The sequence below is a fragment of the Rhincodon typus genome, chromosome 11, assembly GCF_021869965.1.
Source record: "Rhincodon typus isolate 14 chromosome 11, sRhiTyp1.1, whole genome shotgun sequence".
In the NCBI taxonomy this organism is placed as follows: domain Eukaryota; kingdom Metazoa; phylum Chordata; class Chondrichthyes; order Orectolobiformes; family Rhincodontidae; genus Rhincodon; species Rhincodon typus.
Window position 1 is genome coordinate 22,268,602 of NC_063342.1, and position 15,159 is coordinate 22,283,760.

The 15,159-nt window shown below is 40.5% G+C and overlaps 1 protein-coding gene across 2 annotated transcripts; it reads right to left on the bottom strand.

Annotated features, from left to right (window-relative positions):
* Positions 1-257: 257 nt before the first annotated feature.
* On the bottom strand, positions 258-14,932 carry cfap298 (cilia and flagella associated protein 298). 2 transcript variants are annotated; one of them, XM_020515615.2, is made up of 8 exons: positions 14,790-14,932; positions 10,897-11,037; positions 9,050-9,217; positions 8,663-8,730; positions 5,513-5,671; positions 5,136-5,267; positions 2,834-2,929; positions 258-708 (listed from the first exon to the last, which is right to left on the bottom strand). In XM_020515615.2, exons 2-8 carry the CDS (start codon positions 11,033-11,035, stop codon positions 595-597), a joined length of 876 nt encoding a protein of 291 aa, XP_020371204.1. In that variant the 5' UTR covers positions 11,036-11,037; positions 14,790-14,932; the 3' UTR covers positions 258-594. The 2 variants fall into 2 exon arrangements, with proteins under 2 accessions (XP_020371204.1, XP_020371207.1); XM_020515618.2 differs by having other exon boundaries at positions 14,783-14,922.
* Between the last annotated feature and the right edge of the window lie 227 nt (positions 14,933-15,159).

The following is a 15,159-nucleotide window of genomic DNA, read 5'->3' on the forward strand; positions in this document are numbered from 1 at the left end:
AATTAACTGTCACTATATGGTTATAGCATAGCCTAGGAGCAGTACTTTGACTAGGACTGTAACTTCCACATTTGTGCATACACTGGAAACTAATCTCCATTTTACATCATAACAACAGTGAGCACCAAGAGTCCCAGCATATTGTCAACATAAAATCTGAGCTAATAAGTTTTTCTTACGTATTTAAGACGTGTAATTGCACACAGAATCTCGTGATGAACTGTGTCGAAAATAGGGCAACATAAACATCACACAACTTGGAAAATAAATATTTATTTAACACGTGTACAAGTGGTATTCTAAATTCTGAACAGAAAATGTAATATTGGGCTACAGATCTTCTTTTGCCACATATCATTCACAGTCATTAAAATTCTACAGGCTATCCAAAGCTTTTATTTGTTTCAGGAGTTGAACAACTAACATAAAAACAAGGCTTAAATCATAAAGTAGAGAATTTTTTCACTGGGCAATTGCCGATTCTTCACTTAATGTTACAATTGCCCAAGTACTTTATAATAGAAGGTACACTGTTCTTGTGTAATGTTGAGGATATAAATCTTAAAAAACATGTGCCAGAGGAATTGTTTGTCATTATTTTCTAGGGCCCCATCTGATGTCTTTTACACCCTGAAACTGCCTTTTTAGAGCGTGCCTGTCCGACCAATCTGAGTCAAGATACGATTCATCATCATTTTCATCAAGTTTCTGAGAAAAGAATAGCAAAGCATGGTTAGTATTTCACCCAAATGCAAAGTTCCAACTGATGAAGGGTCTCGGCCCGAAACGTCAGCCTTCCTGCTCCTATGATGCTGCTTGGCCTGCTGTGTTCATCCAGCTCTACACCTTGTTGTCTCAGATTCTCCAGCATCTGCAGTTCCTACTATCTCTGATACAATTTTAACCTCACTGCGAAGCCTCTTCTAAGGATGCCTAGCCTGAAAAAGATACCCTCCTCCCTCCGGACAAACCTCAGGGGATCTCTCTCCCACTGCAACCCTCTTGTAATCTCTTCGGCCTTGAAACTGCTCGACCATGTCCTGAAGCAAACCAGGTACTACAGTCACATCACCTTTCTTAGTACCTGCCTATGGAACCAGATCATCCCCAATGGACTACAGTCCACATTCAGGCCTTCCCAATTTGGCCCCAACCATGACAATGTCTACATTCATAGCATTGAGATCCTTCAGAAGCTTTTCTCCCTGCGACTCCTGAAACACACACTCGCAGCAATGCGCCAGCATCTCCGGACACTACAATCAAGCCTACCCCAGCTCAGAGCCTCCCTCTCTCAGACAAAAAAAAAAACATTTCTGATGAAGGGTCTAGGCCCAAAACGTCAGCCTTCCTGCTCCTATGATGCTGCTTGGCTGCTGTGTTCATCCAGCTCTACACCTTGTTATCTTACATTATTTAATGTTTACTTCTAACCAATAGAAAATTATTTTTGAAATTTTTGATGGAAAATGCTTAAGTTTTTACATTTACTAGTTGTTAAATGGCTAAATGTAAAATGCAGCTCTTTGTTAAGAAGGAAATGCACTAAGGTTTGACAGAAAATTATTTCCTTCAAAATAAGCAAATTTTGGAATTGGGACTCTTTTGAATTTAGAAATGTTTCTGTTTGGAGATCGTATTTGCCTAAATTCTTAACCATTTCTAAAATGTTCGTGAATTATGTGACTGAAGTTTCAAGACATTAGCAGGAATAGACAGGGTAGTTAAAGATAAAATATTTCCATTGGTTGGGGATTCTACAACTAGGGTGTATAGTCTGAGAATTAGGGCCAGACCATTCAGGAGAGATATTACATAGTACTTCTACATACAAAGGATGGTAGATGTTTGGAACAGTCTTCCATAATTGGCAATGGATGCTGGATCAATTATTCATTTTAAATCTAACACATCACAGATAAATATTTTGTTGAGCAAAGGTATTAAATGATATGGGCCAAAGGCAGATTTATGGAGTCAGACCACAGAAAATAATCCCTTCAAAATAATTAGGAAGGGTGGAAGCCAAGCCTAATTCAACTGCCTTACCAATATCCACAATCTGAGATACTAAAAGTAAATATAAATACAACACAGCATAGATCGAGACAGAAACCTTCACTATCCTTATATCTATGGCCAAATATCACCAGACATGGTACATTTTGCCGTTAGGAGGAGGGGTGAACAATTACACATTTTCAGAGACCATAAAGTTTGTGTAATGGCAATGGTATCTTAAAACATGGTTTAGTAAAAAACTTTACTTAAAAATTGATTATAAACTCTGATTTTATCATTGGGCACAAGAACTACCAACATCTGAAAGCCGTAATTATGCTTCTGTGCACACAAACATTTCTACATGAATGCTGAAACCTCTTTTCAGTTGACTAGTTGGTGAGTTTTGAACTATGGTTCAATCCCAGCATCACCTGCAACAGCTCAAGCAGGTTTGTGTCACACTTGATGTGCAATGGTGCTCCTTAAACTTTAAAAAAATCAATAAAATCAATCTTATAGAGATTGATGCCTAAGGTTCTACATGGATAACCATCTATTCGACTGACTGTACTTGATCAAGACCATAAAGAAACAACATGGTGTTAGAGGTCTAAGGTCAGTAAAAAAATCATTAAATGTTGCTAGGACAATATGAATTATAAGCTTGCTACTTATTTGGAGGCATTTTTCCTTCTGAATTATGAACTTTTTTTTCTGTACTTTATCATATAATTTAATGACTTTTGAACTCTTACTTCCCAGAGTTGAATCTAAATCTGCATATTACACAAAGAATAATATTTCAAGAAAATTAGGTTAATTTCTGTACCTTGAGTTCTTCTTGTCGTCGGTAATAGTACATCATCATTTTCTTCTGTTCATCCTCACTGATAATTGGCTCTCTAGCTGGAGCTCCCTGACCTCGCTGTGAATAAAACCAAACCACAAGTTTTAACTGTACTTACTAAAGTCGAAGGGTTTTTTTCCCCATTTTAAAAAGATGGAAGGAAATCAGAGTTGAGGATTTTGCAGTTTACTAAAAGGTGACTGGATTGTTAGAATGCTAAAGCCAACTGCAGTGCCCTAATACTGCCCTCAAGTTCCACCTGCTCTACAGGCATGTATCTCTGAACAGGCTGAATAGAAGATATCTATAATTGGCAATCTTCTCTCACCTTGCGATAAAGTTAGTGCTGACATAAACTTAGAGAATGTTGGAGAAACTCAGCAGGTCTAGCTTTTTCTGTGGAGAGCAAAGGGTCCCAAAGAAGAGTCACATTGGACACTCCCCACAGATGCCACCAGATCTACTGGTTTTCTTCGCATTTCCTGTTTCCCTTTCAGATTTCTAGAATCAGCAATATTTTGCTTTTATAACCAGCTGAGATGTTACGAGAGTTGTTGTTGTTTAAATTTAAACTGCTCATTGTATCTTAATTTTGAATGCATGTAGGGGTTCAATTTCAACTAGGGCTTTCTTAATCATCCACTGTAATAGCCCTGGAGAAATGGCAGAAAGCCCTAGTTTCCTTGAGTTGTCAGTTGTGCATCCCTATCGATAGCTAATGTCTTTGCAACTGAGCAATCATAGAATCCCTACAGTGTGGAAACAGGCACCCCCCAGCCCAACAAGTCCACACTGACCCTCAGAGCATTCCACCCAGACCTATCCCCCTATAAACCCACCTAATCTACACATCCCTGAACGCTACGGGCAATTTAGGATGGCCAATCCACCTAGCCTGCACATCTTTGGACTTTATGTGATAGGCCACATCAGAGATATATTACGGAAGTGGAGGCACAGATGTCGGCAACGGTACATGGCTGGATCCCTTTACAGAAGGACATTAGTGAAATTATTGGAGTTTTATTTCAATCTAATGGCTTTCATGGTGCACGCTTAACTTACCAGATTTGCTTAACTCAATTTCAGAACTCAGATGTTGGATTTTGGCTCAAGGTCTGATTTGATAATGGTATTGGCACTAAATTGATTTATTGCACCTCAAATTTAGATCGTTGGGTTTGGAGATGGAGGGAAATAAGAGGATGAGGATATTGACTTTCAAACATCTTTAACTTTAGTGCAAAAGCTCTTCCTGATTTTAATTCAAAACTCTAATTTAACTATTATAAACTGCAATAAACAAAGTTAAGTAATTCCAGAACCAACAGATTAGATCTATCTTCCTTCATGCGAGGACTCACTGAAGGTAAGAGTCATACCTAGCACAAAGGAAGATAGCTGTGGTTTTTGGAGGTTAATCATGTCAGCCACAGGAGATTGCTGTAGGAGTTCCTCAGGGTAGATATTTTTAATGAACTTGTCCAGATATAATATGGCACACTCTGGAGCAGATGGGACTTGAACTCAGACCTCTTGTTTTAGAGGTAGGGACACTATGACTACACTAAAAAAGCCCTCAAATTCCTCAAGGTAACGTCCTAGGCCCAACCAACTTCAACTGCATGATCAATGACCTTCCCTCCATTGTAAGGTTAGAAGCAGGGATGTTTGTCAATGATTGTTGAAGTCAGTTGCATTTGGATACAGAACACTTCAGAGTATGAAGAGACACAGCTGGTACTGAACATTGTGATCTTATGATGGAGGGAAAGTCATTGATCATGCAGTTGAAGTTTTTAAAGGTAACCGATGCTGACTTAGGCAGCAATGCCCACGCTCTATGAATGAATAAACAAAAATTAAGATTTGTTGTCAAAGCAAAAATTGTTGGAGAAGCTCAGCAGATCTGGCAACATCTGTGGGTACAAGAGCAGAGTTTACAGTTCGTGTCCACTTCTGTTCTAAAGAACAGTCACTAGACTTGAAATATTAACTCTACTTTCTCCCCACAGATGCAGCCAGTTCTGAATTTCTCTAGCAATTTCTGTTTCTGTTTGAGATCTTCAGCATTCACAGTTCTTTTAGATTACATTGTTGCTTTAGATGCTCAGTAGAGGAAATAGTTTATCTGCATCTTCTATTTTACACTCCTCTTCATATCAGCCCTCAAACTTCCAAAGGCAAAGGGAAAGCAAGGCGAGTTTAGACAGCATATTCTAAATTTAACTCTTTCAACCCTTGTCTGGAAATATATGAAACATTGTTTTAACCATGGACTTACTTTTTGTATCTTTACAACAATTTTAGTTTTCTCATTTTTGCCTATATAATCAGAAAGTTTCTTGCTTCTCTGCAACTCTTTTCCTGCCCACCACAGCTGAGCCTCAGCCTCCTCAGTCACCAGTTTCCCAGCCTGCAAAATAAGATCAAAGAATTAAAGAGTTAGTAATGCTAATTTAACCTGCAACGATGAAAATGAGTGTGGCTTTTCCTTTATTGGTTGCTCACTTACATTTTACTGAACCTGTAAGAAAAATACAACCTTATAAATTCTCATGGTTTCAAAGCAAGTACAGTGGTGAACTACCTAATTGACATGGATTAATCAATCACAGCTATCTTTGGATTCCATTGTTGAGTGTGTTGTTTTCTACTTACTTGTAATCCTGAAAGGTCTTCTTTCCCTTCAAACTCTTCTCGAATTGGATCATGTGGTGGCAGCCCCATGGGATAAACAATCATAACAGCTCCTCGCAATTGGTCAAGTGCATCCTTCACCATTTCCATTGTTACACATACATTGGCCTGAACTTGTTTCTAAAAATGCAAGGGGAAAGCTCTTCACTTACTTATCACATTTCTTGATAAGAATCTTTCACTAAATATTACCATTTTAATAACAGATGAGCAAAGTTTCTAAGCTTCCAAAGTTTCCAAGATCAAGCTTCCAAATAAAGAATCATTGTTCATCTTACAACACCCTATATTTCCATGAGTTATGCCAGGCTTGGAATGTGTACTTAAGATAATAGTTTAACTAAACTAAGGCAATCACCAGAGCAACTCTAAAACTTACCAAAACTAGTTCAACAGGTAAAGACCATATGTTTTCATTTTTCCTCTATTTTTGATTGTGGACTGAAATGGGCAAAGGACTGTTTTAATAACCAATGACTGCTGGAGAACTGTTGCACTTTTTAAATGCAAGTAACCTGACACTCATTGCAAGTACTGTTTACATAGCTGTTTGTTCAAGCTGGTTTGCAGACAAGCTGGCGCCGAGGGGTGTGTATAATGGAGCTTCAGCTGGCAACAATTAACTGACTGCTCAGTGGGCTAGTAATTAAAGAAGAAGGCTTTCCAGCTGCCAAAAACTGCTAGCTTGGAGCAAGTCACACAAACTAGCTGAGGGGCATGAACATTATAGCAAAAACCCATCAGATGTCTTGAGAAGAAGAAGCTGTTTTCCTCTGGAGTAAAAGTCATGTCAAGCCTGAAGATTGGCAGTTTATTTCCCCTTTCCAGCTTCTATAAGCTGTGACTTTCAATTGGTAAGTCAAAGATCTTTATTAGTGTGAGACAATCACCTAGTGTCACCTGCAAACAAGTGAAAGTATCTAGAGAAGGAATATTGAGCAGCAGAATCCTGATCAGAAAAGAAATATCATCTCAACAGACTCTATGGATACGGCCCACTGTGCCTTCCCCTCATAATGCACATTTTTTCATTCTTATCTGTGATTGTCTGAATTCAAGAGTTGGGGACATTAGCATTTTAATTAGTGGGATTATATGCCGATGGCTCTAAACTGTTTACCTGTAGCTAGAATCTATATTTATTTTCAGCAAATAATTATCCTTGTTAAGTACAGAAACTGGGTCTAAAAGACAGATAAATTAAGAAATTTATTTTAAAAATTTTTAATTTTTATAATGACTCCAGTAATAGCAAAACTTGATTTTCAGTGTGCTACTTCAGCATCATAGAGATGTACAGCTAGACCCTTTGGTCCAACTTTTACATGCTGACCAGATGTCCTAAATTAATCTGGTCCCATTTGCTAGCATTTGGCCCATCTCTCTAAACCCTTCCTACCCATATACCCATCCAAACGCCTTTTAAATGTTGTAATTGTACCAGACTCCAACACTTCCTCTGGCAGCTCATTCCATACACGCACCACCTTCAACATGAAAAAGTTGTCTCTTGGATCCCTTTTAAATCTTTCCCCTCTCACCTTAAATCCATGCCCTTTAGTTTTGGACTCCCCTACCCTGGGGAAAAGACCTTGGCTATTCATCCTATCCATGCCACTTGTGATTTTATAAACTTTCCCTCAGCCTCTGACAGTCCAGGAAAATAGCCCCAGACTATTCGGCCTCTGCCATAGCTCAAACCCTCCAACCCTGGCAATATCCTTGTAAATCTTTTCTGAACCATTTCAAGTTTCACAATATCTTTCCTAAAGCAGTGAGACCAGAATGAATGCAGTATTGCAAAAGTAGCCTAACCAATGTCCTGTACAGCTGCAACATGACCTCATAACTCATAAAATGAGAAGAAATTATAGAAAGGTTCCTGATTGAGTCGATAGATTTAAAAAAAAAAAGTTTAATATGAAATAGTACTGGAAGAATACTCTAAACGTTGATAGCCAAGTAAACAACGTGGCAATTTTCCTCAGACTTATTAGCATTCAGCCTCCTTACTTCTATGGTTCATAATATATTAAATAAATGCAAGAAACATTACGTTGCAACATATAGAACAGCTATTGTTGATACTTAGGACAAGGGAGCAACTGAACGTGGGCCAGAGATACGTTTTAAACCCTGAAGAACTATCAAAGTTCAAGCTTCTTTGTACACTTTATTTTGTCCACATTAAAAAGGTACAAGATTCCCTTATGCAAGGGTTCTTAATCTGTTTCAAGGATATTATTCTATGCAAATTATCTACCCTTTTTTAAAAAAAAAACCCAAAGGTCCATCACACACAACTGACTTCATTATGGTCCTCTACGTCTTTGCACAAAAAAAAACTAAAAGACATGCTACGCATTCCTCTCTCAGTTCTCCAAAAAAACCTTTATATTGAAAAGTCTATTGTTTCACAACGCGAAAAGATCAAAGATTAACTTCATAAGATGTTTAAAAACTCAATTCACCAAGATATCCAACAAGATTAAAAACCCAACAGGTTCTAAGATACAGCAATTAGAACTTTTCTCATTCTGTACTTTATTGCCATCAATGCTTCAACACATCTTAAAATTGATGTTACATTGCTTTAGTCAAAAATACTTGTAAGGATAAAGCATTTGACAGTGTGGTACTCCATTCATACTGCACTGGAATGCCAATCTTTATTTATGCTAAAGTCCTAGGGTGAGATTTGAACCCAGGATCTTGTGATCCAATGGCAACAATGTTATACATTAAGCTGCAGCTCACAAGCAAAAACTAAACAGTGCAACCATTTTTAAAAATTTTCTCATTCCTAATGTCAGGGCTGACTTATTTTAAATGATACATTATATCAAGGGCTGACCTTTTCTCTTAACCAGACTTAAATGATCCTAAAAGATATTTGGAGAATAGGAGTTCTTCTGGTGCCTTGGTAAATTACTACCCCTCAAACAACATTAAAACGAATTATCCAATCATTTATGTCATTGCTGTTTTGGGACCTTGCTGGGCCTAAACTAGCAGGCCTATTTCCCTACAGCAGAACAGTGATTACACCTCAATTTTTGGTTGTCCTGGAAAAGCATAATGAAAATTTTTTTTTCCCTCTTTTTCTAGTACCTTTGATATCAATGCTTTAGCTTCTTCTACTGTTCTTTTCAAGACGTTTTTCATTGATTGATTAGGAGCTGAAATACAGAATAGAAAGCTTAGCAGGTACATTTTCAACCTAATTTCACATCACTTTACATAATTCTCCATCCTTAAAACAGCACTTCTATTCCAGTGCCCGGTAAGTGTATACCAGCTTGACAATTGACCTGTGCTGGAAAAGAATTTGCTACTTTCAATTCATTCTGGATCTAGAAATTGTGACATTTATTTAAAACAAGAATATTTTGTATGATTTCTCATTTGCAGTTATTCTATCTTTTCCAGTTTGATATATGCAGAAGCAAAAGCTTCTGAAAACTTGTATTCGGGTGTTAATAGGCCATGCTGTCTTACCATGTCCATTTCTCCGTCCCATTTCATCTTTTTTAAATTCAAATCCTCCACTTGGTATACATTTTTCTGCCCACTCATCCTTCAGTTTCAGTTCCTCTATTTGCTCATCTGTCAATCCTTGCATATTAATAGGGAGAAAGGTACCATGCTCTGCCAGTTCACATATTTCTGCGAAATAAAACATTGTCAAAAAGCTTAAAACTATAAAAAGAAACTATGCTGACTTAAAAGTAGGATTAATAAAGACATTACTCCTCCCTTGCATAGGTCATGTATTGTTGGCGTCAGATTTTGCTTCAAACTAACACTGACACACTAGATCAGAAAATTGTGGGATCAAAGTCCAATGAATACAGGCTATTGTGGAAGCTGCCAATGCAGCAGTTCCCAAGGCAAGACAGTTTCTGCAAGTGTGGGATACCTGGGTGTACTGGGAAGACTTATATGCTGCAGATAGTTGTCGGGATCCCCCTCCTTCTTGTGTATCACGTTGTTAATGTTTGAAGTGCTGGGCGCTATGTGTGGAGTACAGTTAACAGCTCATCAGTACCTGATTATATTGGTAAAATGAAGTGTGACGTTGCCTGGCCTTTGTCAAATAGAGAGTTCTTTACCAACATTCATAGCAGCACACAAACTGTTCTATCCCTGGCATGGACTATACAATCATCCAATCTTTGAGACTTTATCTTAGGGAGAAAGAAACTTTAAAAAAAAAAACGAGTGGGTCTCCGCTACTACGGTTACTTGCAAAGTGCTTTCCATTCCACAAATGTCAATTCTTTCACTCACATTGACTTGCATCTCTGTTTTTTGTTTTTAATTTGCAAATGAACTTGGTGAATTAAATGTTGTCCACAGATCACAATTTGTGTAATTTCAAATAACAGGCTGTGGCTGATACACTTCCTGACCATTCCAATCAATCTGTAAGATCTTATTTGTACAGTGCTCACTGTACTAAACCTGCTCAGAGGTACTTTGGGGTAGGCTTAATCAGCACAAGTCTTTGAGTACTACTTTCTATGACTGTAGAAGATGATTTAACTCAGCATCAATACAGAAATCAGCAGAGATTTTGAGTATTTTCTTCAGCTAATCAAACAGTTGACATGTTATTACAAACAAGAAATTAAGCCATGTGTTCCACTATTATTGAATCGAACTGTTCAGATTCTACATATGAGATGCCTTAGATCCATCCAGTGCAATACAACAAGAGTTTAGAATTAAAGACTTGGGTTATAAAATCAGTTGTACTTGGGTGATCAATTGCAGACCTCAATATTTATTGTCTGAGACAACTCAATCGTGGCCCCCATCAAGTGCAGATCGAAAATATACACACCAGTAAAAGCTCCATTTTTAACTGGCTGTATATGATGAATTAAATGCTTTCAGAAAGGAAGCATTAAGGTTCTACAATCAAGTTTGCACTTTCTTAGGCTAGAAAGGAGGTAAAAATAATACCCAGGCAATCCACCTTGATTGCATTGCAGTGACTGTATGTGTGTGAACGTTAAATAAGGCAAAGATCATCTTCAGATTTATAGCTCCTTGCAGTAAAACAGTTCAAAACCACTCATGCCAAAGGCAAAATACCAAAGAATGGCTGTTACATGTGGAAGTGTACTCGAGCCATGATGGTTCAGTAAAACAAAACAGGTAGTAAATAAGTAAAACTGTTTAGAACAACAGTCATAAATAATTTACAATAATGCTCAGAGATTCTCGTGAATACTGAATGATACTGTACAGCACATGATAGAGTTATCTGCTGCCTATCAAGATTATTCTTGCCAAATTAGCAATAAATTTGACAGTTGCAAGAATGATGCAGTACGCACCTGTACAAATCCGGTCAATCTTAAGCCTTCCATTGTAAATGGCAGCTACTTGCTTGGTTAGATCCTCCACTGCAATATCTACTGTAGTGTCAAGCAAAAACTGGCTCTCGCTACCTTGCTTGATGTGTAATTGAACCATAGCTGCAGTAAAACAATAATCTTCAGAATTTCAGTTTCATAAATGGCAAAGCTGTGAATATACTTCCTGTTCAATGACAAATTTAATATGCTCTTTACACCATCACTTGGTGTCAGGCATCTTGCTATACAACAGTGAGGTCTTTGTTCTCCTATCCTTCTTCCCCTCACCCAATCAGCATAACTTTGAAGTAAACAGGAATTATGAGAAAATCATAGAAACCCTACAATGTGGAAAGAGACCATTCAGGTCATCCCACCCAGACCCAGCAGCCCCCACCGTATCCCTGTAACCCTGCATTGACCTGACCACTCCACCCAGCCTACACATCCCTGGACACTTTCCCATGGCCAATACACTTAAGCTGCACATCTTTGGACTGTGGGAAGAAACCACAGCACCTAGAGGAAACCCACCCAGACAGAGGGAGAACACGCAAACTCCATATAGACAGTTGCTCAAGGTTGAAATTGAACCCAGGTCCCCAGGTTATGCTGAAACTATATAAAATGTTGGTTAAGCCACAGGTAGAGTACTGTGTGCAGTTCTAGAATCCTTCCTAGAATGTGGATATGATTGCACTGGAAGGAGACCACTGAGCCACGGTAAGCAGTAAGTGTTTAACCAATCTATATGCCTTGTGTTAACTCTAAATGTTGAAACCTTGAGTGAGTACATTTGTTAAATATATTCTGAAGACCACTTGGAAAAGTTTTTGGCCAGGCTTATCGTTAATGCAACCTACAAAAGCCCATCAGGAACTGAGGTTGCAGACTTGCTCGCCGAGCCGGTGTGTTTGATTGCAGACATTTCGTCACTGCGCCTCCAGTGAAGCATTGGTATTCTGTCCCACTTGTTATTTATATGCCTCAGTTTGCGGGGTGTTTGGTACCACTTCTGGTTCCATTTCTTAATGGTTTGTACACAGGGTCTAATTCAATATGTTTGTTGATGACTTCCAGTTGGAATGCCAGGCCTCCAGGAATTCCCTGGCATGTCTCTGTTTGGCTTGTGCTATTGTGTTGTCCCAGTCAAATTCGTGTCCTTATCATGTCTGATATACAAACCACTGAAGAATAAAACCGTAAGTAATATCAACCACCCCAGCAAGCCAAGGCATATAAATAATAAGCGGGACAGAACACCAACACTTCACCAGAGGTGCACTGACGATGTTACCTAGCAGGGTGACAAAACATCTATAATCAAACACATCGGCTTGGTGAGCAAGTCTCCAACCTCATCCACAACCCAAGCTACAGATCTTCTCAAAAACCATCAGGAACTGCCATTATGATGGAATGAAATGAACATACGTGAAAATGTAATAAATTAAGTGGCAGGAAACAGTGACAGTTGAGAGTACTTTTGTGATTGGAAGCCTGTGTCCAGTGGGGCCCTGTTTTTGGTATCTATAAATGGTGCAGACCTGAATGTAAGAAGGGTTGATCAGTAAGTTTGTGGATGACATAGAAATTGGTAGGATGTAAATAGTGAGGATAATCTTAGATTACAGAAAATACAGATGGGCTGATCATTGACAAATGAATTTCAATCAGGATAAGTGTGAAATGATCCACTTGAGCAGGATAAACAAGGGAATACTAATTGAATGCAGGACACTGGGAATTACAGAGGATCAGAGGGACCTTGGTGTGCATGTCCACTGCTCCCTTAAGGCAGCAGGACAAATATATAAAAAGTGGTTAAGAAGGTATATGGGATACTTGCCTTTATTAGCTGAGACAGAGTTTATGAGCAAGGAGGTTATGCTGAAACTATATAAAATGTTGGTTAAGCCACAGCTAGAGTACTGTGTGCAGTTCTAGAATCCTTCCTAGAATGTGGATATGATTGCACTGGAAGGAGTGCAGAAGGTATTTACCAGGATGTTGCCTGGGCTGGAGAGTTTTAGTTATTAAGAGAGATTGGATTGGCTGGGGTTAAAATCGAATCAGAGATAGTAGGAACTGCAGATGCTGGAGAATCCGAGACAACAAGGTGCAGGGCTGGATGAACACAGCAGGCCAAGCAGCATCATAGGAGCAGAAAGGCTGACGTTTCGGGCCTAGACCCTTCATCAGAAAAGGGGGAGGGGAAGGGGGTTTTGAAATAAATAGGGAGAGAGTGGGAGGCGGATAGAAGAGGGATAGAGGAGAGGAAACAAACAGGTCGAAGAGGCAGGGATGGGGCCAGGAAAGGTGAGTGTAGGTAGGGAGTTAGGAAGGGGATAGGTCAGTCCAGGGAGGACGGACAGGTCAAGGGGGCGGGATGAGGTTGGTCGGTAGGAGATGGAGGTGCGGCTTGAGGTGCGAGGAGGGGATAGGTGGGAGGAAGAACAGGTTAGGGAGGCAGGGACGAGTTGGACTGGTTTTGGGATGCGGTGGGGGGAGGGGGGATTTTGAAACTTGTGAAATCCACATTGATACCATTGGGCTGCAGGGTTCCCAAGCTGAATATGAGTTGCTGTTCCTGCAACCTTCGGGTGGCATCGTTGTGGCACTGCAGGAGGCCCAGGATGGACATGTTGTCTGAGGAATGGGAGGGGGAGTTGAAATGGTTCGCGACTGGGAGGTGCAGTTGTTTGTTGCGAGCCCTCCCCCCACCGCATCCCAAAACCAGACAACTCGTCCCTGCCTCCCTAACCTGTTCTTCCTCCCACCTATCCCCTCCTCCCACCTCAAGCCGCACCTCCATCTCCTACCGACCAACCTCATCCCGCCCCCTTGACCTGTCCGTCCTCCCTGGACTGACCTATCCCCTTCCTAACTCCCTACCTACACTCACCTTTCCTGGCCCCATCCCCGCCTCTTCGACCTGTTTGTTTCCTCTCCACCTATCCTCTCCTCTATCCATCTTCTATCCGCCTCCCACTCTCTCCCTATTTATTTCAAAACCCCCTTCCCCTCCCCCTTTTCTGATGAAGGGTCTAGGCCCGAAACGTCAGCCTCTCTGCTCCTATGATGCTGCTTGGCCTGCTGTGTTCATCCAGCCCTGCACCTTGTTGTCTTGGATTGGCTGGGGTTGGTTTTTCTTGGAACACAAGAGATTGACAGGGGACATGACTGAGATTATAAAATTGTGAGGGACGTTGACAGGGTGGACAGGAAGATACCTTTTTCCCTTGGAGGGTTCAATGACCAGGGGCATAGATTTAAGATAATGTGCAGAAAGTTTAAACAGGATGTGAGGAAAAATGTTTGTAGGAATCTAGAAGTCACTGCCTGTAAGGGTGGCGGAGGCAGAAAGCCTCATAACAAGTTGATAAGTATTTAAGTGAGCACTTACAATGTCAAGGCACACAGGGTGTGGACCAAGTGCCAGAAAATGGGATTAGAATATTTAGGTGGTTGTTTTTGACCAGCGCCAATTCAATGGGCAGAAGGGCATTTATATCACAATTGTGATATCTGCCTGGAATACACTGCCAGAGGAGGTGGGAAAAGCAGATACAACAGCAACTTTGAACAGGCATCTTGACAGAAAGACGAATAGGTTGATGTGTGAATAGCAAAAGGATTTTTTTTAAGTTTAGGAAGTCACCATGTGACACTACAGGTCTGATGAGCCGAAAAGCCTGTTCCTGTACTCTTCTTTGTTCTGCTGCAGACCTCAGTGACTCTGAGCAACCTGCAGAGAGTGAAGGAGCCGGAGCTCAGGAGTTTCCATGGTGACCATAACAATCCTGACAACTTGCCGCTCCAAGTTGCCACAGTTATAAACACGTAAATTTAAAATAATACCGACCTCATACCTCGCAAATTCAATCTCACTATTCTTCCAAAAACGATTATTCAAAGCTTTCCAAAACTAAAAGCAATCGCAACAACGAACCACACACTACAGCCCGGCCCGGAAGGACTTTCTACGAAGTTCACGCGCATGCTCGACTGCACCCCGCCCCTTGATCTAGGTACAGCTCCGCAACAACCCGCAACGTCCCTTCACAGCCCCGCCCCATTCACGACCCAGCCCCGCCTCTTCCTTACGGCCCCGCCCCCAATCCCAGACTGAAGCTCTGCCTTCCACTGCTCCGCCCTGCCCCACCCACTGCCCCGTCCCGTCACACGCACGGCCCCGACCCAGCCCCGCCTCTTCCGTATGGCCCCGCCTCCGCCCTCTGA